The sequence below is a fragment of the Callospermophilus lateralis genome, chromosome 8 (genome assembly GCF_048772815.1).
Source record: "Callospermophilus lateralis isolate mCalLat2 chromosome 8, mCalLat2.hap1, whole genome shotgun sequence".
NCBI lineage: Eukaryota > Metazoa > Chordata > Mammalia > Rodentia > Sciuridae > Callospermophilus > Callospermophilus lateralis.
This window is the reverse complement of record NC_135312.1, coordinates 700,141-725,376: the sequence shown is the minus strand read 5'-3', so window position 1 is coordinate 725,376 and position 25,236 is coordinate 700,141. Positions and strand designations below refer to the sequence as shown.

General features: G+C 51.9%; 2 protein-coding genes across 11 annotated transcripts in view; one reads left to right on the top strand and one right to left on the bottom strand.

Annotated features, from left to right (window-relative positions):
- Nucleotides 1-66: 66 nt before the first annotated feature.
- Nucleotides 67-15,970, bottom strand: Tmem175 (transmembrane protein 175). Of its 4 annotated transcripts, none has more exons than XM_076865360.2 (11): nucleotides 15,515-15,970; nucleotides 9,623-9,806; nucleotides 9,486-9,524; nucleotides 7,815-7,912; nucleotides 5,437-5,488; nucleotides 4,973-5,008; nucleotides 4,402-4,485; nucleotides 3,891-4,055; nucleotides 2,330-2,408; nucleotides 1,951-2,086; nucleotides 67-846 (listed from the first exon to the last, which is right to left on the bottom strand). In XM_076865360.2, the coding sequence occupies exons 2-11, from the start codon at nucleotides 9,773-9,775 to the stop codon at nucleotides 180-182; spliced, it is 1,509 nt and encodes a 502-aa protein (XP_076721475.2). In that variant the 5' UTR covers nucleotides 9,776-9,806; nucleotides 15,515-15,970; the 3' UTR covers nucleotides 67-179. The 4 variants fall into 4 exon arrangements, with proteins under 4 accessions (XP_076721475.2, XP_076966311.1, XP_076721477.2 ...); XM_077110196.1 differs by lacking the exon at nucleotides 15,515-15,970 and adding an exon at nucleotides 10,485-14,317; XM_076865362.2 differs by lacking the exon at nucleotides 2,330-2,408 and having other exon boundaries at nucleotides 3,891-3,984.
- A 97-nt stretch (nucleotides 15,971-16,067) lies between these two features.
- The window catches only part of Gak (cyclin G associated kinase), a 46,826-nt gene continuing 37,657 nt past the window's right edge, over nucleotides 16,068-25,236 (top strand). For 6 of the 7 annotated variants that reach the window (XM_076865280.2, XM_076865284.2, XM_076865278.2 and 3 more), the window contains exons 1-4: nucleotides 16,068-16,314; nucleotides 21,087-21,148; nucleotides 21,881-21,940; nucleotides 22,741-22,855. In XM_076865280.2, coding sequence (XP_076721395.2) covers nucleotides 16,170-16,314; nucleotides 21,087-21,148; nucleotides 21,881-21,940; nucleotides 22,741-22,855 — 382 coding nt within the window. In that variant the 5' untranslated portion in view covers nucleotides 16,068-16,169. The remainder of the gene's footprint in view (nucleotides 16,315-21,086; nucleotides 21,149-21,880; nucleotides 21,941-22,740; nucleotides 22,856-25,236) is intronic. The other variant, XM_076865279.2, reaches the window with a different exon arrangement.

The following is a 25,236-nucleotide window of genomic DNA, read 5'->3' as shown; positions in this document are numbered from 1 at the left end:
GTGGCTAACAGCAGAGACTGAGTTCCTGTGGAACTCCTCATAGTGTAAAAAGGAGGACAATCTGCATACTCTGAAACAGGTCTTGATATTTCACAATGGAGGCAAAACCCAGATTGTGGCTCCATGAGGCCTGCTGGCCCAACCCCCAAGGCTTCCTTCCCAGGCAGGCATAGCTTCCACTAGCAGGAGGAAGGCAGGAGCTGGGACTGGGCCTCCTCTGGGGCCTGGCTCCGGAGGGGTTGTGCTGGCCGCAGGTGGCGTAGGCCACGCAGGCTGGCCAGAGCCAGGCGCACGAGGAGGCGCAGCAGCAGAAAGGCGAAGGGCACTGAAATCTGCATGACGTGGAAGATGGCTGTGCTGAATCTGCTCAGCAGGCAGGTGGCTGCAAAGGCCAGGAGGCTGGCACAGGGGTATAGCGCAAGCTTGGCAAACATGAAGGCATGCTCCTGCCCACCAAATCGCACAGCTGGCTGCAGCGTCTCCGCCTGGCGCAGCAGGGCCGCAGTCCAGATGGCAAACTGGAAGATGCTGGCGAAGAAGACAATGGCACAGCTGAGGCGCACACGCTCCAGCTCATCTCGTGGCTGCCTGGCGAAGGCTGCAGTCTGCTGGTAGGCCAGAGGGAGGCCACCCACAAAGGCCAGGGAGAGGGTGTTGAGCAGACCCATGGCCTGTGTGGCCTTGCGGACGTGCAAGAAGAGCGAGTGGTGTGCAAACCAGAGCAGACCCACTGTGGCAAAGGAGCCGAAGTATGCCAGGAAGTGTGGCCCATAGGCGCCCAGGGCTGCTACGAGGCTCCCGTGGAACTGTTCCTTCACGGCCTTGGGGTCTGGGACGTTGTCCTCGCTGAGGAGCATGAACACAGGCATTTGCACCAGCCTCCCCAGGAGCCCACAGGCCCCAGGGAGGTGAGCTGAGCATCCGTGCTAACTTGGGCGGACACCTGGACACCTCTGCACAAGAAATGTTCCTGATGTGGTATCGTGTGTGTGGGACGCTGAGGTGTTTATGCTCTCCTTAGTTCACCCGGAACAGATATCTAACTGGCATGCTCTCTGCTCTCCTTGCTGGGAGCAGCCCTCACCCATAAGAAGCTCCAACAATGTGCCTGGCCCTGGAGACCCAGGAAAGAAACCTTTCATCAAATAATGTGGAGGATGGTGGATCCTGAGGCAGCCAGAGATCTGCACCTCCAAAACTCTGGGCAGTGGGGAAGGGTGTGTGGGAGAACCTGGGGGTCACACAGGAGGAGCATGAGACCTGCGGGTGGTGATGGGCTTCCCCCTCAGCCATATTTCCCCGCCCACAGCATCTGGCTGCAGGGCAGAAGAAAACAGATCATAGGCTTTAGGAATCAGGTACTACCAAAAATATTTGCTACAAATTTTTAAAACTTCACAGTACAGGGGTGCATGCCTATAACCCCAGCTAACTTGGGAGGCTGAGGTCAGCCTGGGCACTTAGCAAGGTGTCAAAATAAAAGGGCTGCAGATGTAGCACAGTGGTAGAGTACCTTGATTAAACCCCCAGTACTGCAAAACCAAGCAAACAAAAACCCCCAAAACAAAAAAAAAAAAAAAAAAGTTTTTAAATGTTTAATGCAATAAAAGTATGCACTGACAAGAGACTAAGGAGTCAAGAGACTTAGGAAGCCTGGAAGACTTGAAAAAGCAAACAAACACTTGGAAATAAAAGTGGCTGCTCAGATCAGAGCTCCAACAGATTCCCATGGCAGTCTAAGCTGCCCAGACCCACAGACATGCCTGAAGGGACCTAGGTGGGGCCAAGGCCTGAGGGGCGTTCTTGTTCCTGGGGAAACCCTCCCAGGGAGCTCTGCACCCATAGGAGGGTGAAGTTGAGCCTTTCTGGTGTGGCCAGGACAAGATGCCAGGGACTCAGACACACCGCCACCTGAAGATGAGACAGGGCTGCCCCTGCTTGGGTCCTCACCAGATGTCCAGGATGAGGAGTGTGGCCACAATGGCGTAGACACCGTCGCTGAAGGCTTCCACCCGTTCCTTACTGAGGGGCTCATGCAGGTCAAAGCTGAAGACCTCTGCACTGTGGGCCGGGGGGTCCCTGTGACCTGCAGGCATAGGAGGGAGGAACTGGCTCAGCCCATGGGCTGTGGGGCCAGTGTGGTTATCCCTGCCCGCTTCCCTTAGGGACTGGGAATGTATAGCCCAGGAGAGGAGCTGGTGTGGAGCTGCTGAGGGGTGGGAGGGTCACCACATGTGTGTGCCTTGCCCCAACATGGCAGTCTTCATGAACAGCCCGACCCCTGTGGTGCCTCCCTTGGCCTCAGTGCAGGACTGCCACTGACACCTACCCACAAGCCTGTCTTTGCACCAACTGGTGGCCTTGCTGATGTAGGGCAGGAAGATGACGGTCACCATCAGCAGGTATGACTGTGGGGACATGACAGTCAGGGCCTGCCTCCCCAGGGCAGGGCCATATACCATATACCTCCTGGAGCCCAGCCACCCAGGAGTTCTACCATCCGTGAAAAATCATGTGTAACAAGGAAAAATCCAAGGAACTGTCCTTTATGGAGATGAAGTAAAGGATAGCCATGGAAGGTAGAAAGCGCCCAGCAGCCATACACCTGCCAAGAGTTGTGTCCAGAACACACAAAGAACTGCTACAACTCAACAGAAGACAAGTGCCCAGCTGTGAGAGGGGCAGAAACAACATGCACACACCAGCAAGCCAGAGAGCCTCAAGGCCACTGTTCTCAGGGAACATGCCCAGCGGCTCCAGGGGGAGAAGAGGACTGCGCAGTACAGCAGGGCCCCTTCTGAGCATGTGCACAGAACTGAGAGCAGAGGCTGAAAGAGGCTGTGCTCAAGGCAGCACCATCCACGACAGCCAAGAGTGGGACAGCCCAAGGGGCCATAGTGAGCAACCTCAGGCACAGCGTGGCACAGCCCCCAGTATACTATTTTTGGATAACAAGAAAGAATTCTGATCAGAATGCAGCAAGGAGAGATCCAGAAACCCCATGTAGTCTCCTGTTCCGCCAATGCCTATGCCCTGCCTTCATGAGACATTCATGCCACATGGACCACCCTGGGTGTACCCCTAGAAGGGGACTGTCCCACCTCTGAAGCTAAGATTCGCCTCCAACTGCTGCCTCTCACTCCTGTCTTGCTGCCTACCCCTGGCTTCCCCACTCAAAACCATTGCCCTTCCTCCCTCCTGTTTCATGAGCCCCAAAAGACAGCTCCAAAGGGACCAAGTCATATGGCCGGCCACAGGCCCAGGGCCTCATACCATAATGCTCACCTTTCTTCTTTGCCCCACCACCAAGGCCTACCTGCCTGGTGCTCTCCAGATGATTCCGCTCTTCCTTGGCCAGAGGGTTGGACCCTGCTTGGCTGCTGCCACAGGCCCTTACCAGCCTACTTACTTTTTAACCCAGAATTGAATGAAAGGGACTCTACCACTAAGTCACATCCTCAGGCCTTTTTATTTTTTGAGACAGGATCTTGTAAGTTGCTGAGGCAGGCCAGAATTTGTAAGTCTTCTTCCTCAGCCTCCTGAGTCTCTATTATAGGCATGTACCACCAAGTTCACCTTAGCCTGTTTTAAACTTGGAATCCTCTCGAATACTTATTAAATGTTTATGAAAATGTCAAGTTATTTTGTTCATAATTCTTAGGATAATTTGGATTAAAAACTCCATGTACTTCAACAACGCTTAAGCAGACCTGGAGCCACAGTGAGCTTCTTAGGCCAACTCTGGAGCAGCTTATTCTGCAGCTCTTGGTCCTGTGTGAACAGCACACTGCCAGACCACCACTCTTACTCCTATTAGAATTAGCTGCTGGCTGCAAAAAAAGCATCTCAGTGCCCCGGCTGTGCCCTCCCTGGGGTGCCCCAACACTCACCACAGGGAAGAAGAAGAGGGAGAAGATGGCCGCAAGAAAGCACAGCACTGGACCACGGAGGACAAGGTGCAGGATGTGCCTTCGGGACAGGGCCCTGTGGGCAGAGCACCGGATCTGCGGGCTCAGCAGGTGTGGGAAGTGGAAAGCATACCCCACAATCAGTGCCTGTGGGAGAGGCAGGCCACAGGGCACCCTCTATGAGCAGAGGGACATGGCCAGGCAAGCTGGCTTCTTGCAGGGGCTTGGGGGATGGCACCTAAGGCAGGCTCGCACTGGGGTGCTCTAGGGAAACACCAGGGATGGGAGTCCTGGCCCTGCACCTGATGCAACTGTGAGGACCTTCTTAGGCTCAGCAAGGACAGGGGTCTCAGGCATGCACACCCCAAGTATCCACGGCAGGACCTGGGCTCCTGGGGACATGGGGTCAGGATACTGGCGCCTCGCCTGTTTGTCCCCATGACCATCTCTTTGTCTCTTTCACATACATTCCTGCAGGCTCCTGATGCCTTACCTGCACAACTCCAATGGCGATCACACACACACAAAACAGGAAGATGCCCAGTGGCACATCAGGGAACGTCACCATTAAGGAAAACTGTCCAAAACAAGGAGTAACGCAGAAGTTCATTAGTCTAGGAGCTGGGACACAATGAGCCTCCTGGTCTCCCTGCTCTGTGCTGAGAAGGACTATCATGGGAGGGGACATATAGGGTGTGGCAGATCTGTCCACAGCCCCCACGGGAGCAATTCCATCTACTGCTACAGGCCTTTGAACTCCCCCAGATCCCAATTCTCTGGCCCAGCACAGACAGACCAGCAGGCCAGGTTAGCACTGAGTATGAGAACTTTTTGGGTCTGTGGAGACTCTGAATGGAGGAAGGCCACAACGGAGTGGGGGCCCTGCCTTCAGTGGTCTCTGCCTTCAGAGCCCCAGGCTCCCAGCCAGACTCCCCCTGGAAGTTCTCTCCTCTGTGTAGCCCAAAGGCCCAGAATCATCTGCTGGTCTGCATTTCCAAGGACAGTCAAACCCAGGTGGAGCTCAGCACGTCTTGGGCATGTCTGGGGAGCAGGCTGTTACTTACTGTGTATGGCAGAAGAGTGATGGTCATCATGCAGGCCTGGAGAGGAGGGAGGGAGGTCACATCAATGCAGCCTGGATGGTGCAAGCTGCCCCTTCACTACTCCAGAAGGGGCCAGGTTAGGCCCCTCCCAAGACAGGATGGTGGGCCAGCAAGTGTCAGACCTGAGAAGCCTGTGCCTTCCTGGCTCATCTCAGCCCTCTCCACAGGCAGGCCTAGCACCCCCAACTCTATGTGGGCTGGGGAAGAGTGGCAGCCCCCTATGGCGCAAGGGTTGTCTAAGGAGCTTCCAGGTGTGGACAGAGTTCAGGTTCCGAGGTACCAGAGGATAAGAGAGAAGCAGCCAGCTATACACTCTCAGTCCTCTTGGGAGGGTTAAATTATAAACCAAAATCATTTCCCAAAAGGATAAAAAAACACCACCAACAACAACAACAACAAAAAACCCAAAAAACAAAAAAACTCACCAGATTGAGCAAGGCAAGTGTATCGTCTATTTTCCCAACAACCTGGAATAATCTACAAAGAACAGGAGAAGATGGGCCACTCATCAAATGTAGTTCCAATAAAATTACACACACACACATTTGCTCCGGTATTTTCTAGTTTAAATTTCATTAAAAGATGATTTTGGGGGTGGGGAGGTAACCAGGGGTTGAACCCAGAGATGTTTAACCACTGAACTACATCCTCAGCCTTATTTAATTTTTAAGACAGGGTCTCACCAAATTTCCCAAGTTGGCCTCGAACTCACGATCCTCCTGCCTCAGGCTCCTGAGTTGCTGGGATTATAGGCATGTGCCACCACACCCAGCTAAAAGATGTCATTTAGGATTAAATGTAAAATCCTACCCAGTGTATGAAATTCAGAAAATTCAAAATCATAAATTCCCTGGAAATCACCCTCTTCATTCCCACATATTCTTCCTGTTGTTTTGCCATTTAAAGCATATTGCTTTGAAGAGTAAGAGCCAAACTACAGAGACAAATGTGTACAATGCGTGGCTCTGGAGGAGTCTTTTCAAAGTGTGTCTTTGGAGTAGGCTCATCCTGTGGAACCTGGGATCTGGAGGGCTAGAGGGGGCTCTTGGGTTGGGTTCCAGGGGAGGCCTTGCTGAGAGGGGAGCCTCTGAATGTGACCTGCCTGTTCGAGGTGCAAGAGGCACATGTGGCTTGCCCCAGCTGAAGCTCTCTTGAAATGTTGTGCAGCTTCTGCCAGAAGGCTGAAAACCCGGCTCTGGATATGTGTACATAAAGTTCCATCATGCAGTGAATTCACTCTTCAGGCCTTGTGCACAAAATCCATTTCGAAGAGAGGAAATCCTTCTTTCCCATTGTTTTCAGGGGTTTCAAACCCTAAACCTGTGGAGCTGCCTATTTAATAGAGAAATTGCTTTGTCCTGAGACTATTTGACACAAACAAAAAAATTAAAAACTGACAGCTTTCACGGGGTGTGGTGGCACATGCCTATAATCCCAGCGGCTTGGGAGGTTGAGGCAGGAGGATCACGAGTTCGAAGCCAGCCTCAGCAAAAGTGTGGGGCTAAGCAATTCAGTGAGACCTTGTCTCTAAATAAAAATCAAAATAGGGCTGGGGGTGTGGCTCAGTGGGTAGGTCTCCTTGAGTTCAATCTCGGTATCAAAACAAAACAAAACAAAAAGACAGCTTTCATCATGGGCAACATGAGTGAGCACAATTGGCCAAGGGTCTTGTTTCTGAGGCCCCAGCCCACCTGGTCCATGCCCCAGGTTTCCCTGTCAGAGCTTGACGCCAGCTTAGGACAAGTGCCATGTCCTCTTCCACTGTGAACCATGCCTTCTCCTGGGCTGGGCAGCGAGCCTAGGGACAGCGACACAGGGCCAACCTGGTGCTGCAGCATTTGCTGAAAAGCTAAATAGCAAGGACTATGGCCCCCTTGAGTTGGAAAGCTCTTCTGGTGACCTGCTGAGCACTGCAACCAGGTGTGCAGAAGACCATGCTCAGGCAGATGCACAGAGCAGATCTGGAAGCCCCTCATGGGGCCCCTGAACCCCACTCAGGCAATGTCCTCCATAGTGGGTACAGCCCCTGGCAGAGCTCATAGCCCACCTACTTTGCAACATCCCCTAAGAGCCTCCTGGGCACTTAGTACACCAGGGAGGCTGAGGAGAAGAGACCTCCCACCCCTGGAGCTTGGACTCCGAGGTCCATGCTTCATCTCCCAAAGTGGTTGTCTGCTGAGGGCAGTATACAATACACAAAGCCAGAGGTATCTGGCCCAGTGCCAACACCTGATGGAATGGGTGCATTTTCCTGCACCCCAGTCTTCCTGGACAAGTGCTTCCCTTCCATAGGCTGGTCTGCAACCTAGGATGGAAACATCCACTTCCAGCCTCTGGGTGCCTCCTATCCCTGCTCCCCTGCCAGTGGTTAGGGGCCCTTTAGGTTAGGCAGTAACCCCTGGATCAGGGCCTTTTCCTCCCCAAGATAAAGCTCAGGCCCTGGAGAACTACCTGTGGGCTTGGAACAGGGGCTGGAGGGGTTGGCAGCTTGCCCCCTCCTGCCAGGCTCCATCCTGGTTCTGGGGTCTAGCAGGACACACTGGGCACCCACACCCAGTGTCTGGACAGCCAGTGGGCAGTGCTATATGTTTGTGGAAATAGACTTGCCTTGGAGCATGTGTGTGGGAACCCAGGCAGGAGGTTCAGAGAAAGAACTGGGGATGATGGAGAAAGGGGTGACCTACCCACCCCGGCACTCTCACCCATGATGATGTGAGGGGCCCACATATACCTTGAGAATGGTGTGGCTCACTGCCTAAGTAAGTCAAAAGGTGACCTGACCTCAAAGAAGCCCGGTCCCTACCTGGTGTGTGCGGCCCAGGCCACAGTCACAATTAGAAATGTCATCAGGTAGACAGCAATCCTGGTTGCTAGAAGTCTCTGTATATTTTTGTCAAATTGCTAGAACAAAAGAGCACTGCCATTAGGGACAGTCATAGGTAACCCAGGTAGCCTTCGACACATGGGCATGGCCTCACTGGAGTGCAATGAGACGCCTTGGAGCACCCAGGCTCTGCCTGCTGGGGGCAACACCCCCTCCCCTGACCCTCTACTCCCCTTAGGGCGAGCTTCCAGCTGTCATGCTGGGGTCCAGAAAGCCCACAATACAGGCCTCATGGTTCAGAGTTGCAGAAGTGCCTTGGACAGCGGGCTCCCCATCTCATGGCGGAAAGGTAGAGGACAAAGGGACCAATGAGCCCTGCAGCCCTTTCACAAGGTCACTGATGACCTCTCAAAGGCTGTCAGTGTAGGGTCAAGACCCTGGCAGGCGCAGGTTGCCCGCTGTCTCCTGGGCTCTGGGTATCATCTCCGAAGGTACCCTTCCCTGAGTGCACTGTGCTTCTGAATTGCAGTGTTCAAAGTTGACTATCTTCATGTTAACACACGAGCAGTCCAGGAAGCCCCGTGTCAGGGAGGATCGCTGGTCCAGCACCTTTCTCTCCTTCCCAGAGTGTTTCTGCCTGCACCCGTGGACTCTTAGGAGCTTTCTGAGACCCAGTGAGGAAACAGAAAGACTCAGCACCAAGAAGTCCCAGTTTCCATGCAGAGAAAACAAGTGGCCCAGCGGCGGTGGGGTCAGGGTGGGCCTGAACAGCTGAGTTTTCTCGCTGCTTGGGAAGCTGCCCCTGTGGTCTCACAGGATGCTGATCTGGGCCTCTCGTGAAGGAAACACCTCAGCCCATACTGGCTGGAGCCAAACCATGGGCTTCCCATAGTAGGCCCCAGAACTACAACCAATCCCGTGGGGCACGGCTTTTCTGAACAGCTGCTGGTGGGCACTTTCTACTGGGGACTGCCAGGCACTTGGTGCAATCAATGCTAGGATCTCCTCCAGAGAGCTGTGTCAGGCTGGACGCACATTTCTACTACAACCCTATGGAAAGTGCTTCATCATTTCTTCACAGTGCAAAAACCAAATCCAAGTAGCTGTGGGGCTTCCCAGGTCATCCAGTTCAGCTTGCAGGCGGCTGGACATCAGCCTTGCTGGGCCAGCCCATTCCTCTGTGCCTCACAGCACCCCAAACAAGTCTGGCACTGTGACACCCTGTCACACGGGCAGATAGGAGACAAGGTGCATGCATGCTCCCACAGGCATTCCAAACTGTTCTGCTGTGATCAGTCACATGTTGCTCTCTTTAGTCAGGAATAGTCCAGTACAGCTGGCTCTAAACAAAAAAGCTTTTACACCCTTTCCCCACTCACCCCCAGATGGGCCTGGTGCACATGCCAGGTGGATGTGCCTCTGCTGAGGCAGCCTGATCTCTGGATCTGGGGAGCTCCCTCCCACCAGAGGACACTTCCTTTTCCACTCAGGCTGAGACAGGTCTTCACTGTAGAAGCCTGGGCCCAACCCCAACCGCCCCAACTTATGCAGACGTGACCCTACCAGGAGGAAGCAGGTGCCCACCCTGCTGCCCAACGCCCCCAGACCAGGTGGGTTGTCCCCCTGCACTACACAGCATGCTCCTGGTACCTGCTCTGGGGAGATCTCCGTGTGGGTCACAGGAAGGATCTGAAGAACAAAGACAAAAAGAAACCAGATGTTTCTTGGGCTGGCAGCAGGGCCAGGGATGGGTGCCTCCACCTGCCTGAAGTGGGCCCCACACTTACCATGACTGTGGCGATGATGGACAGTAGTGCGTCACTGAAACCCAGCATGCGGTGGGAGCTCTGGGTCCCTTCCCTGATGTCCTCATCCTTCCTGCATAGGGATGAGTCACCCTGGGCATCCAGTGTGTGTTCAAGAGTCTGGGGCCCAGACATGACGGGGCCACTGCCCAGTGGCCACAAAAGCCTAGAAGGAAGCACAGCTCTGAGCATACCAGTGGGTTGCTCCCAGGGGCTGCCTTACAGGCTTTAGCCAGGGGGCACAGGAATGGAGGCTGGGTGTGGAGAGTGGGGAAGACCCTCCAGGCTAAGCATCAGCCTGAGACTCCCTCACTAAGCTTAAGCTTGGTGACTGGGGTGAGGGACATGCTGTGCCTGCTTCCCCTAGAGGAGCAGGCAGGAAGGGAAGGCCCACACAACACAGGTGGGTGCTTAGCACCCACATCACCAGGGAAGGGCCCAGAATGCCTGAACCCAACAGCAGACTCTATCCTATGAGCTGTTTTGGTCCTAAACAAGAAAAAGGAGTGGGTGCCCTTGGGGCCTGAGGTCACAGCATCAGGACCAATGTGCACACCCAACAAATGCCCCCATGGCACACTGCCTTGGTTCAGAGCTCCCAGGACACTGTCAATGTCAGGAATAGGCTCTGGAAGACAAGGGTGACTCCAGACAGAGTGTGCTCATATCCTGGAGCAGAGCTGGTGGGCGTTGGGGCAGCACAGCGCTGAGCCCTGTGGACTCCACACTGAACCCAGGGCCCCCACCACAGCTGGGTGACAGGGGATGGGAATGTAGCAAGGATGCTGAAGCTGGGATTCAGGGAGAAGAGTAGGTCTGGCAACAGCCAGGGGCCAAAATGTGCCTGGAGATCAGTTCCTCAGAGAGAGGGAGGCTGATGCCCAAGGTCCTGGAGAAAGAGCCAACCCTGCCCAGGAACTATCCAGATCCAGAGGGTGGAGAAGATCAATGTTGAGGAAGGATGAAGGGTTTGCTTCAGGGCCAATTTTCTAAGGCACAGAAAAAAAATAAGTAAAATTAAAAAATAGAAAGGGCTGAGGATATAGCTAGTGGTAGAGTGCCCCTACCTTTAACTCCCAGTACCTCCCAAAGCCCAGCAGAGGATGCTGCTCACCCTGGCCAGAGCATCAGTAGACAGACTGCCAAAGACAAGAGGTAAGGGGCACCACCACATGCTGCTCAAACAAGGAAACTGACACCAGACACAATCAGAAGCCCACCCCAAGATGGACAAAGGAGGCTGACTGGCAGTTTCCAGTGAGGAAACCAAACTGGATAAACATGTAGTCAGGGGTGGGTGGAGCTCAATGCTAGAGGGCCTGCCTGGCAGCCAGAAAGTGGTAAGCTGTCAGTCAGAAGAGGTAGTGAGGTTGTAGGAGACATCTGGCATCCTGGGGACATTAGCAGAGCCACAGCCCTCAGCTGAAGAAGCATGCCTGCAGGGGACCTCAGTTTCCAGAGAGGCCTGAGGTCCACACCAAGCAAGCCTCCGTTAACAAGATACGTGAAACACAGGCCAGGGTGTCACTCATGGTGGGGCACTTGTCTAGCACGTGAGGCCCTGGGTTCCATCCCTAGCACTGAGGGAAAAAAAGTAAACACGACTAATTATTAAGCCATTAAACAAAGTATGAGCAAGTAGGCAGACCTAGAGAGACAGAACTAAAAACTTCAGCTGCAAGTGCAGACAGCAGGGGCTGGGGTTGTAGCTCAGTAGCAGAGCACTCACCTAGCACTTGTGAAGCACTGGGTTCGATCCTTGACACCACATAAAAATAAATAAATAAAAATAAAGGTATTGTGTCCAACTACAATTAAAAAAAAAAAAAGATGCAGACAGCATTGCGCAGTGACCTTCTGACGAGGGTGTCAACATGTAAGGCAGAACCCTCAGGAACACACGGACTGCGTGCCAGGACAGAAGGAAAGCGGGAGGCGGCTCTGGCCCACCTCCCCTTTCCTATCCAACGTATGGTCCAAGCCACTCTTCTGGGGTGCAGTTCTGAGCTTCTGAGAAATGGACATGGTTAAGTGACCAGTCCCAATTGGAACCCTGGTCCCCGCTCCCAGTCCTCGTCAAACTCTCCCACATGACAAGCTTGGCAGCTCTGTCACTACAGCTTTGCCTTTCCCAAATGCCGTGGCACATGGCTGGGGGAGGCACTGAGCTCTTTCCTGCTGTGTCATAACTACTTACTCTGTGTGGACCGACTGTTCATGTGCTCAGTGACCGAGCACTATGGACTCCACACAGTGGAGTTGTTCCCAGTTCTGGCCTAAAGATGTAGCCCAATGGCATGGGATTCAGAAGTAAATATTATGGTCAAACCAATCTCATTTTTTTTTTTTGTACCAGAGATTGAACTTAGGGGTACTTAACCACTGAGCCCCATCTCCAGCCCTCTCTTTTTGTTTTACTAAGAGGCAGGGTCTTGCTAAGTTGCTTAGGGCTTCACTAAGTTGCTGAGGCTGACTTTGAACTTGTGGTCCTCCTGCCTCAGCCTCCTGAGCCACAGGGATTATAGTTCCTTCTACCAAGCCTATCCAAGCTCACTTCTGAAGAGGTTGCCACAACCGTTCAATTTTAAACCTCTGTGCACCACAGGACAAAATTAATAAAAACAATTCCCAAAATGGGAGAAAACATTTGCAAACCACTATCTGAGCAAGGTATAATATCTAAAATATTTAAAGAACTGTTACAATTAGACCCTGATGAGACAGCAACCCTCCAGGCTGGCAATGAAACAAAACAAGGAAGTGTTGGCAAAGACAGAGGAAACTGGAACCTGCACCCTGCTTGTAGAGCACAAAGTGGTGCAGCTGCCTGGCTCACAAAACCAAGAACATCCCACCACCAGGTCCGGCAACTCCTTCTCTGGTACACATCCAAGAGTCAAAAACAGGGACTTACAGAGATGCTCCATGCACCCAAGCTCATCCCAGGGCTGTTCACAATAGCCCAGAGGCAGAAGGCACTGGAGCCTCCATCTTGGTTTCTGAATGGAGCATCACAAAGTCCTGACACATGCTATCACATGGAAGGACTGGGAGGACACTCCAATGTGGAACGAGCCAGTTGCACAAGACAAATACCGTATGGCTCCACTTGCATGACACCCCAGAGCAGTCAAACCATAGGAACAGGAAGTAGAGCAGTGGGCACCAGGGGCTCAGTGGAATGGGTGAGATGGTGCATCACGGGGAGTTTCAGCTTTGCAAGAGGAAAAGCCTGGTGATGGGTGGAGAAGCTGCACGGAGGAGTGGAGGAGTGAAGGGGTTCGTGTCTCTGGGTCGTGTGCTTACAAGTGGTTAAAACAGTTTTATGAACTGCACCAGTTAAAAAGAACACAACCTAATGCCTAGTCTTTAAGTGCTCAAACCATGTCATCTACACATTTGCATGCAAGTTTTTATGACACATGCCAATGAAGAAAAGACAGGACTAGAGATACAGATGCCGCAGTGGGAAAGCAAGAGGTTTCTTGCAGAGACTGTCAGGAGTCTTCAGTATGGGAGATGCTGGAGCTGAGTGCGGAGACACTTCCGACAAGGGACACAAGAACAGTAAGAGGCCTTTATTAAGCATATCTTAAACATCAAGCATTGTCCCAAGTAGTTCATACTTGACGTCTCTTTTAATCCTTAAATATCACTGTGAGAATTAATGAAAAGCCAAAAAGAACTATCTCTGTGTAACAGGGAGAGCCTGGCATGCAGCAAATTGCAAGGAGTTTGAGAAGGCCGCCTCATGAGGCTCAAACTGGGAGGTGTACCTGAAGAAACCAGGACTACACCAGAGCCTTGTGTACCCAATCCCAAGACTGGACAGAAGACAAATAGACTACCCTGAAGACATATAGAACTCACTTTCCTCTACATGTACTTCATATACAAGTCTATTACCACATAGGCAATTTGCAAATATTTTCTCCAAGTCTGAGCTGTCTTTTAATTTCAACAGTGTATTTTTAAAAAATAGACACCAATTTATATTATTGTAGGGATTATTTTATAAATGTTTATTAATTGGCTCAAGCTGCTTGGTAGTTCAAGTCTACAGTATCATTAGTGATTTTCTGGGTTCCTGTCATTTATTTTTATTTACTTTTTAAAATGTTTATTCTTAAGATTTAGATGGACACAGTATCCTTATTTTACATTTATGTGGTGGTGAGGCTCGAACCCAGTGCCTCGTGCATGCTAGGCGAGCACGCTACCACTGAGCTACAGCCCCAGCCCCTCTTGTCTTTTACTGAGGAAAAAATACTCTCCAACTACATCAACCTCCCACTACAATTGTGATTGGCCTCTCTTCTTGTAGTTCTGAGTTTTTGGTTCAGATATTTTACAGCTTTGCTATTAGGCACATATATGTTTATTAGGATTGTTACATCTTTTTAGTGAATTCACCCCTTGATCATCACAAAACAATTCTCCTACTTGTGGTGATAACTTTTGCTATAATTGGGGGATCAAGACCATGGACTTAGTTTTAGACATGTATGTGAAGTGAGATAGCTACAAATGAACACCCACTGTCAAATTTAGAAAAACATGGAGGCAGGTTTGGGTTAAGACAGTGTTACCATGGCATCTACTGCAATGCCAAGAAGCGTGGCTTTATAAATACTTACGAAAGGGCTGGGGCTGTAGCTCAGTGGTAGAGTGCTTGCCTAGCATGTATGAGGCACTGGGTTTGATCCTCAGGACCACATAAAAATACACAAATAAAACAAAGGCATTCTGTCCATCTACAACTACAAAAAGAAAATTAAAAACAAATAAATAAATACTTACGAGAGAGTTGCGATAGATTTTGGTTTCCTGATTACCTGATTTATTTATTTGTCAGTCCTGGGATTGAACCCAGGGTTGTACCACCACTGAGCTACATTCCCAGCCCTTTTTATTTTGAAACAGTGTCTCAAAAAAAAAAAAAAAAAAAAAAAAACAGGCAAGTTACTGATGTCTCAAACTTGTGATCCCTCTGCTTCAGTCTCCTAGGTTGCTGGGATTACAGGCATTTACCAGTACGCTCAGCAATTACCTGATTTAGATACCTCTACTTGGTCCTAGGTCTTGCGTGTTTGAGTAGATGGCCTCAAACTCTGCCACACTCTCTAGTGAGTTATTCCTGGGGTGTCACCACAATGGCTTTTAGGTCTCTTCCACGTTGCTTAAGCCCTAAGATTCCAGTCTCTCATTCTTACTTCCCATAGATGATTTCTATTCCTTGTTTACAAATCAAAGGGAAGCTACCAGAAAATTCCTTCAGCAGCATCATGCTAATAAACACACAGTTGCCTACAAGTGCAAGCCACTTTTCCTCTTCCCTCCTTTTGCAGAGTTTTTCACATGGAGAGTGCTTTTCCTATGTCCAAAACAAATACTCTCACCCATGCCATGCAGTCACTGACTTTCCTCCATTAGTCCCCTCTTCTCTCTGCTGGCTCCCTTCTCCCGGCTTCAGGCTGTTCACTTAGTCTCCCGTCTTGGGACCCCAACACCACACTGCCCTTCTAGTCCCACACTCTTCCTCACAACTTCCTGAGCTATCTCCACGAACCTTCCCTACTTCATCGGGTTTTTTCCTGGGCATCTAGGGGAGGCGCAGCTCCCGCCCACCACTCAGATGGCACTGCTCTCGGGGAGGTCGCCCGTGACCCGCTGTTGCTGGGTCCCACGTGCACCCTTCATCCCCTGTTCTACTTAGACAGCAGTCGGTCTCAAAGGCACTCTTTACAGACTGCACTCCGGGTGCGGGTTACGGCGCCGATTCAGAGCCCTCTTCTGCGAGTGAGAACAGCTCTCTATGCACGGCCGCGGCTCGCAGGGCCTGGGCCGGCCGGGCAGGCGCACGCCGCGTCTTACCTGAAGGGGGCTGCGAAAACGCGGGACTGCGGCCCGACGCCGCCAGGTCAGGCTTTCCCACGCAAGCTGGGAAACCGCGTCCTTGAGCTCAGTCTCTCAACGGTAGCGACTAACTCATATTTCCCCCAAAACCGTACGGCCCAAGGAAAGGAACGCGCGTGTGCGGCCGCCGGCTCCGTCCTCTCGAGGGGGGCACCGGGACCTTCCGCTGGCCCGGCCTTCACTGGGAGGCGCAGTCCGGCGGAGCGGCCGCCAAACTCACGCCCAACGTCCGCGCCGTTCCGCCCCGCCACTGAGACAAGGCCTCGCGGAGGGACCGGCTGCCTGGCCTGTGGGGCGCGTGGCAGGTGACGACCTGGGCGGGGCCGCCGTGGCCCTCTTTCTCTCAGGTGTGAGCGGCCCGCAAGCCTCGCCGGAAGTCTGCCGCGGGCCCACGCCTAGAGCTTGTGCGCCTGCCTGCGCGACGGAAGTGAAGCACGCGTCCTTCCGGCCCTCCGCGAAGGGTCGGGGGCGTGGCTCCACGGCTCGACGTGCTTGCGCACTGACATCACGGCGCGGGCGGAAGATGGCGGGGCTGTGCTCCGGCGGCCGCTGACCAGGCGGAGTGCAGCCTGAGCCCCAGCCCGGCTCCCGCTGCCGCTGAGCGGCTGCCGCCATGTCGCTGCTGCAGTCCGCGCTCGACTTCCTGGCGGGCCCGGGCTCCCTGGGCGGAGCTGCCGGCCGCGACCAGAGCGACTTCGTGGGGCAGACGGTGGAGCTGGGCGAGCTGCGCCTGCGGGTGCGGCGGGTCCTGGCCGAGGGTGAGGCCCAAGCTGGGCGCGGGGGTAGTCACGCTGCCGGGGACAGGGTCATCGGGAGAGTCACCATTGGGGACGTGGGTCAGGGCAGTCCGGAGGGTCACCACTGGGGGTGTGAGTCTGGGCAGGGCTGGAGGGTCACCACTGAGGGCGTGGGTAAGACCAGGCCTGGAGAGTTACTGCTGGGGGCGTGGGTCAGGCCAGGTCTGGGGTGGTCACCCCTGGGAGCATGGGTCAGGGCAAGGCTGGAGGGTCACCACTGAGATCGTGGGTCAGGTCAGGCCTTGAGGGTTACCATTGAGCGCGTGGGTAAGGGCAGGCCTGGAGGGTCACTGCTGGGGGGTCTGGGTCCCACCTTCTTTGTTGGAGGGGTAGACTCAGGCTAGGGTCAGGCTGGAGGATAATAGATATGGAGGAACCTCCTATATTTGGGACTGAAGCTCTATCAGTTGTTGGGGAGGGAGAGGAGGACCCTACACACTAGAGTCAGGAGGTGAGCAACACTGCTGGGGGGCATAAGCCATAGCTGTTTGCATCACACCAGGACTGCTATGTATTGGGGACTGGTTTTCCTGAGTTCCCAGAAGTTCCTCTGGTTGCACACAGCATTTAAGCAGTGGCATTCCTGTCCTATTTAGGGAGGGCAGACAGTGCCTGATGCCCTAGTCTGTTTCTCTCTTGAAGTCAGTGTGTCTCACCCTTGAACATCTTGTGTGGTGCCTGTGTAAGTCACAGGAAGCAGAGCTATTATCCGTGGACTATGTAGGACTTTGCTGGATGGATATGGCCATCGTTTATGTCTTGAAGTCATCTGTTGTTGGTTTTATTTGTAGCTTTCTGAATGTCCTCTCCCTTCCTCACACAGGATTGGAATCTCTCTTCTGGGTCTTCCTTACAATTTATCCAGTGGTGTCCAGGGACGCATCAGTTCTCACCAGCTTTGAAATTCATGGGCTAAACACAGTCGTGTTCCGTTGCATGAACTCTCAGGGTTGGAGGGTCAACCTTCTGAGCCCTTTGTTGTCATTTGTGCTCTATTGGGGGCTGAGAACTGGCGGAGTATTTGGATGTTTTCATTCTAAAAGGCCTGAGGGAATTTTCTGGTTGTAGCACCATCACATGCTTTTCCCCAGATTTTTGGGTGTGATTTAGGGAGAAACTTTTGATGCTTCTTTTAGAGATGGGGGCAGTGCCCCCACTAAAGTTCTGAAGTGTGATGTTCCCTTATATCTGTTACAGTAACAAAAGCTTGCTCAATTTAGTTTATTTACTGTAAAAATGTCAGGCAGTTATCTTCATTTTTTAGGAAATTCATACTGGACAGGACCTGGTTTAGGCCCTGTAGAATGTGAAATGAGACGCATGCTCAAATGGCTAAAGAACAAGGCCATATGGAGCAGGCAGTACAGCATTGAAGTTGTACATGCAGCTGGGGAGACCTCTGGAAAGGGATTGGCAGAAGACAGCAGCAGGGTGGGGGGATCAGGGTGTACCCTCCTAGGCTAGGGGTGACCTGGGCTAGGAGGGCATTTGAGATGGAAGTGGTCCTGGTTGGTAAGAGAAGGAGGTTCATGCAAAGCAGGAAGTTTATGTAGGTCACAAAGCACCCAGGATAAAGAACCAGGAAGTGTGGGTAGCCACTGTGACTGTGTAGAGACCTGGTTTCCCTTTGCTCTCTGGGCAGCTGAGAGATAAAAATAAGCAGAGCAGCTATCAGTCATAGATTTCTTCCTTTTGGATTCACTGGGTTGTTTGAAGCTTCTTTCTGAACTGAAACAGGGAAAAATCTTTAGTATTTTATGTAGATGTATTTAAATAAGTTTCTTGGATAGTAACCAGACACCATAGGCTGCTAGGATTCAGGCTCTATGAATATGAGGAAGGTCCACCATTGGAAACCCTTGAGTTTGCAACTTGGAAAGTTTGCAACTTCAAAAGTCTTTTGGAAAGATAATATGGTGTATGGCCTATATTTCATGAGATATTCCTAAAGGGGCAGGAAAAGTATTCTGTAGTTAAATACCTTGATATTTTTATAGTTAAGTGAAGAAATATTCTCAATGTGGGTTAAAGTCTGTACGTGGCTCTGTCCATTCATGTCAGGTTTTGTCCCATATGAGTTTATGATAGACCATGTTTTGCTGTCACTCAGTTTTCATAGCTTTTACACATTTGGACCTGGCGTGTGAAATGGTTGTTGGACAGAACTATGGAGCCAGATAGTTTTCTAATCTTTTCAAATTTTATTCTTATTCTTCATTTTTTTAAAAATAAGACGATTACTGGGAGTATCAGCCATGCTAGAGGTGCCCAGTCCGAGCATGTGCTAGGTGCACTCTTTGTGTTCACACTCTGTGTGCTGCTGCTGCTTCTGAAGCTGGTCACTGGTTCAGAGGCAAGGTCGCACTGTGGGGCCGACTCCGGCTCTCTGTGCACATGTGGCTAGTGAAGTGGATTGAGGTAGGAAATGGAAGCCATGCCACATGGCTGTCATGGATTTAAGTGTCACTAGCTCTTGTGTTGGTTTAGATGTGATATGCAGTTCCCATCAGTCACAGGATCCGTGTTTCCTGCTCCAGAGCCTGTGTTCTCTTGGGGCTGTGCTCTGGCCTGAGGCACAGGAGGGCACATCCCACCGAGCTCCCAGGGCCTCTTGATTGCAGGCCTAGCTCCCTACCCATCTGCCTCCCAGACACCACTTTTGGAGGGCCTTCCCTTTACTACTATAGAACGTTCTGAACTGGGTGAGGCAGAAGGAGTATTTAGTATTGCCTGACAATTGCAGAATTGCCACAGCAGGACTCTGGGCTCCTGTTTTCAGGGCCCATGGAGGCAGGATTGATGGAGGAGAGCTCTTCTGGCCACAGGGTGTGCTAGTGAGGTTTTTAGGATCAGAGCCCTAGATGGGCACTTGCTGTGTCATAGCACATAGTTCCCGCTACCCAGTGCGCCTGAAGCCCTGATGATGAAGGTCTTCCCATGTTTTTTCTCCAGTTTTATTATAGTTTTACAGTTATGCACTGTGTCCATGGTTAGGGCCATCTAGTTGACGTATGTTTAATTATTTAAGATGTTGCCAAAATGTCCTCCAAAGTAGTTGTGAGCATTTGGCATTTCCCCAAGCATGTGTAGCTTTCCAGGTGCTTCACATCCTAAACAACACTCGATGTGGTGTTTAAAATTGTACACGTCTGACAGGTGTTTAGAAGACTCTTGTGGTTTAAATCTGCATCTCCCGGATGGATAGTGATGGTACTCCTTGTCCTGTGTTTTCCTGCCCCTGTCATATTTTTGCTAATGTGCCTGTTTATGTCTTTTGCTCATGAAAATTTCTCTTTAATGAATTTTGGATTTTTTTTTTTTTTTGTATTTTCTGAATAGAGGGCCTTGCATTCACAGGGGTTCATTCCCCAGCACCACCACCATCAAAAAAAAGACCTGATTAGAGGCGCTTTTTTTTTTATCCTTCAACCAGTAAATTTTTAAAAAGGAGCCAGGCACAGTGGCCCATACCTGTAATCCCAGTGACTCTGGAAGCTGAGGCAGGAGGATTGCAAGTCCCAGGCCAGCCTTAGCAACTTAGTGAGGCCCTGTCTCAAAATAATAAAGAAAGGGCTGGGATGTGGCTCAGTGGTAGTACACCTCTGGGTTCAATCCCACTGCCAAAAAGTGGAAGAAGTTCTGTGTCTGGTGGTGTTTGGCCACCTGTTTTGAGTGGATCGTGCTTTGGTGCTGTGTCTCCATCCTTGCTGCCTAACCATGGGGGTGTGGTGCACAGCAGGCCTCCGATCTTGCTCTGGTCCCACAGCCCTTGTGAGTTCCTGTTAGCTACAGTAGCTTTCTCTTAGAGCTCACCCAATTGTCTTTATGGAAGGTCATGTCCTGTGTGTGCAAGACCCTGGCAGGACACTCCCACTGTGCTGCAGAGCAGGCAGGAACACACTCCTGCCTGGTGCTTGCCCTTGTCCTGGTGGCCGCTCTTTGTCAGGTGGAGGAAGTTTCTTTCTGTTCCTAGTTTGCTTGTGGTTTTAAATTTCACTGTGTGAGTTTTTACTTGTGGGAAACGAAACAAAGCTAAGCAGCACCCACTTAAAAGCTGTAGGATTTGATAAGTTTTCAGATATTAGATCTCCTCTGCTAGTCATGGCATATTATCCCTGTGTTTATTGGCTTTGATTGGGTGATGTCTATCATATTAGAATTAAGAACTTATAAAGAACTCTTGCCCATTTTTAAGTGATTCTGCACCACCCCCACCCCACACCCACCCAAAACTGGAGATGGAACCCAGAGTGCTCTACTACTGAGCCACACCGCATTCCTTTTTATTTTTATTTTGAGACAAGGACTCACTAAGTTGCTGAGGCTGGTCTCGAACTTGCAATCTCCTTGCCTTGAGAACCACTGGGATCAGAGGCATGTACCCCAGTTCCCAGCTCATGAGTGGTTTGATCTGCACTTTCCACTGGACATGGGGCAGCAATGTCTCCTTCTCACTGGGTGTCAGCAGCTGTCCTTTTTCCATCAGTCTTTCTTCCTGGTCCGTCAGCTGTCTGTGCCCTAGTTGTTCTGACTCTCCCTTCCCTGACCTGCCTGCGCTTTCTCTTTCTGCCCCTGAAGCAAAACATAAAAAAGGCAGTGGCATATTAATTGGGTTGTATATTTTTGTGGAAAGCAAATTTCTGTCCATAGCCATAAATCTGGTTTGTGTTGTACTTAGTAAAGTGTTTTAACCTAAATCATAGCACCAAACTGACAGATATTTTTATTTTCAGGAGGATTTGCATTTGTATATGAAGCTCAAGACCTGGGAAGTGGCAGAGAGTATGCATTGAAGGTAAGAAGGGATGACCAGACGTATCATATGGCTCTGCTTTGCTGTGAGGAGGCCTCTGGGACTGTTTGCTGCAGGGTGTTTCCTGCTGCTCAGTCGGTCTGTTTGTCCTGTCTCCTTCATGTCTCAGGGCTCACCTTCAGTTCAGCTCTCCAGCTTGGGTCAAGGACATTTCTGTCCTCTGGGAGCCAGTTGGCCTTGGAAAGACACGTGAGAGTGAACTCACCATGGAGTCACATGCCAAATAGTGGTCTAGGAACTGAAGGGGTTTCAGAGACTGGCACAGAACATGTGTCCACAGTGCATCTGCAGAGAGCAGGCACTGGAGGAGGGCCTAGATCTGTGTGCCAGCGAGAGTGGGTCTGGTGTTTCCTGCGTGGCAGCAGCAGGCCCACTTGCTGGAGGCTGGAGGGCCGCCTTGCCCTAATGGCTCCGGGGCCTGGTCTTGTTACCCCACAGCGCTGCCCACCGCTCTGAGAACCTTCTCTCCTCCTCCTCATGTATCTCATTCCACTCTGACGCACATGGGAGAAGCTCCTCTTTTGTGTTCTTGTTTTCTGGGCTCCTCAAGGCACTTGACAGATCTCCGCTTCTGTCAGGGCAAGTGTGAAGGTTGGACAGGGCATGCTCCTAGACGCAGTGCTATTCCTCCCTGGGTGTCTGTCTGAGATGAGGCATTATGTAAAATGGAAGGTAAACAATCTTCCACCTTTTTTGTGTACTATTCCCTGGCAGAGGTTACTGTCCAACGAAGAGGAAAAGAACAGAGCCATCATTCAGGAAGTTTGCTTCTTGGTATCCTTTTCCTGGGACTGAGAGCCCGCATGTCACTTAGGTGGACAGCCTGCATCAGGCTGTGAGTACCAGCTGCCTGGAGGCTGCTCTGTGATGTTCTGTTTGATGTGTTAAAATTGACCTTTTGCTTTTACCAGATTTCCTGTTGACCATTTCCAGTGAAAAGCAATTTTCTTCCCTGTTCTCTGTCCCAGGGTCATAATAAAAGATTCACAGTGTCGGGAAGGGAGTTGTTGTTCCTGTCTGAGAGGTCTCCATGCCAGTTGGGTGGGCCACTTGCCACAGGGAGAGCCCTGCTTTGTCCCTGCCCCTCTGGCCCCAGGAGCTGTGTGGACAGTTTTGGCACAGGCAGACTTCCATGCAGCTTCACCTCATTGTCCCCCTGCTCAGCCCTCCTCATGCTGTAGTGACGGCAGGCTTCCAGGGCCCTTCTTGTCTACTGTCCTCAGTCGTGTGTCCTCCCTGAGTGGGAGGCTCACCTTCACCGTGGGTCAAGTTTCCAGGCTCTGTAGCTGTGGGTGGCATGGGCACAGTCTCTCCTCACAGCCTCTCTCCTGCGGACCCCAGTGCCTTTGCCTGCTTCCTCTTGGCCTGCTGCACTTCTGCCCTCCCACTGGCTTCCTCCCAACTCTGCCCTCTTGTAGCCTTGCCAGCCTCTTGCCCACCTTTCTGCTTGAACGCACTAGACTGAGGCAGGGCAACAGTCATGCCTGGTGAGTCTTCATGGATATACGTTTATTTTAAGTGCACAAAATTGTGAACACATTTACGCACATTCTCCTTTAACAAGACACCTGCAGAAGAAACTTTCTGGCCACCCCAACATCGTCCAGTTCTGCTCTGCAGCATCCATAGGAAAAGAGGAGTCGGACACTGGGCAGGCCGAGTTCCTCCTGCTCACGGAGCTCTGTAGAGGTAAAGTCCCTGGGATCTGAGTTGTTGCTTTGTGACTTGTTCACACAGCTGTGAGGCATCCCCAGGTCTCTTCACCACAGCTGGAGCAGTGCCCAGGCATTGAGCGGCCTTCAGGTTGTCTGGAGTGGGCTTGTGTTTCCCTCCTGGGCTTCAGGCTCTGAGGGAGCAATCTCCTTATGTCATTCCAGCAGCCAGATGGGCTGGCCCACAGCACCCTTGGGCCCCTGGTAAACAATCTTCCACCTTTTTTGTGTGCTATTCCCTGGCAGAATAGACAGGGAATAGGAGTGCTGACAGTGCCCATGGGGCTGCTTGGTCCACACTTTGCAGGAAGGAGTAGTGCTTGGTCCGGAGAGGAGAGAAGGGGGGTGGGTTGTGACCTCAGCAAGGTCATGCCCAAGAAGGTGGAGGGAAGGCTTCTGGGCTCGCAGGTGGGACAGGGAAGAATTGCCTGGTGGAAAGCCTTGCGACAAGAGGTTGTGTGTGTGGCCTGGGTGGTTCCTGAGGCAGGGCCCTGGTTCTATGAGCCCAGGCTTGCCTGTGAAAGGAAACTCCAAGGAGGCTCCTCCACCAGGGGGGTCAGTTGCCGGGCATTTTCTGAGCTCTGTCTCTGGGGGTGTGTTACCCTTAAGCCAGGGAATACTTCCCTGAGAGATGTGGCCATGGCATGAGTGACAGCTTGTGTGCCCACGGCCCAGGCAGTAAATGGGGGGACAGAGCAAGAGTGGCAGGGAGCCCGTGGTGGAAAGGGAAGCTCAGCCATGTGAGAGCTGCCACCCACCACCCAGTCTCTCCTCGGAGACCGTGAGCAAAGCTGCTGTGATGGCAGAGTGCACGCAGCCCTCCGTGTAGGCTGCTGGGGATGGAGGAGAATGGTGGGGCCTGGCAGATGGCCAAAGGGAGAGTGGCTGGGGCTGCACACTCAGGGAGCAGTGTTCCTGTGCTTCAGGGAGGACCCTGGGGTCCCGGAGGGTCATGGGCCCTTCCAAGGCACAGTAAGAAGGTGAGTGGGCTGCACACTGCTTCTGTGTACCACACAGGTGCCCTGGGCTGGTGACCTCCATTGGCAGTGCTTCCCCTCCAGCCTTGTCCTACCACTGCCCCGCTCATCTGCCCGTTGCTTATCCTGCTGCTGGGGACAGGAAACAAGACTGTGGGGTCAGGAGCCATTGGGGCTGAGAAATGCCATCAGGTGACAGTGGAGACATTAACTCCTCGGCAGTGTTTTGTTTTCTCAGCTTTTTATCCTGAAGTTTTCAATCTCCAGGAAACATGCAACAAGTGTGTAGATGTTCTAGATTTTTCCGTATGTGACATGTTCTCACAGTTGCTTCACCTCCCTCAGGTTCTTGCTGAATCATTAAAAATCAGCTGCAGGGGCTGGGGCTTAGTTCAGTGTCAGAGTGCTTGCCTAGAATGTGTGAAGCACTGGGTTCGACCCTTAGCACCACGTAAGCATAGACACACACAGTACAGGCATGCTGTCCGTCCACAACTACATGAACAAGAATTAGCTGTAAACGTCAGGACCAGGCATTCTTCTTTTTTTTTGGTAATAGGGATTGAACTCAAGGGTGCTTAACCACTGAGCCACATCCCCAGTCCTTTTTGTTTATCTAAAGACAAGATCTCCCTGAGTTGCTTAGGGCCTCACTAAGTTGCTGAGGCTGGCTTTGAACTTGCAGTCCTCCTGCCTTAGCCTCCTGAGTACCACCGTTCCTGGACAGGACCAAGCAATTTTTACGCACGTATTGTCTGAGATCAAGAGCATCTTCGTTCTATTTACGGTCCTGAGTAAACCTCTGCAACTTGATGGCACATCATGTGCAGTGTTGTTCAGTGATGCCAGTTGGCCCCGGCTTGCTTCTAGCATTTTCCTGTGCCTATGGCAGACCCATCTCCTGTTCTCAGCTTATGGACTTGCTGCTCCAAGCTCTGGCTTATTACCTCTGCACTCCTGGGTGGGACTAATAGCCAGGTCAGAGGGCCAGGGATCTGGGTCAGGCCGGGGTCTCATTGTCCTTTCTGCTTTCCCTGACCCTGAGGATGAGGCCCACGGTGCACCAACCCCTTCCTGGGATGTCAGGAAGCCTTGTGTGCTACAGGTCCTGCTTCTGTAGTCCTGGTTTTCTTTGGTTGGGGTTGGTATGGGGAGCAGTGTAGGTGCTCTGACGCTGGTACTGGAGTGGTATGGAGGAGACAGGAGTGGCTTGGGTGCTGTCCCTGTGCGGGGTGTTGTGGAAAGGGTTTGGCCGCCACTGCCTAGCCCCGCTCCATAAGGAATGCTGTTTCCTTCTGTGGTTACCCAGGTTCCTCATCCCCATGATGGGCCAACAAATCGTGCATTTCAGGGGATGCTGCCTGGGGACCCCTGGGATTCT

What these genes read in the sequence shown, in the direction of transcription:
- Tmem175 (XM_076865360.2), bottom strand. Translation starts at nt 9,775, where the DNA reads ATGTCTGGGCCCCAGACTCTTGAACACACACTGGATGCCCAGGGTGAC. An exon ending in CGGAGATCTCCCCAGAGCAG is followed by an intron (nt 7,913 to 9,485) that starts GTACCAGGAGCA and finishes CTTTTGTTCTAG; the next exon opens with CAATTTGACAAAAATATACA. An exon ending in CCCTCTTCTTCTTCCCTGTG is followed by an intron (nt 2,409 to 3,890) that starts GTGAGTGTTGGG and finishes ATGTCCCCACAG; the next exon opens with TCATACCTGCTGATGGTGAC.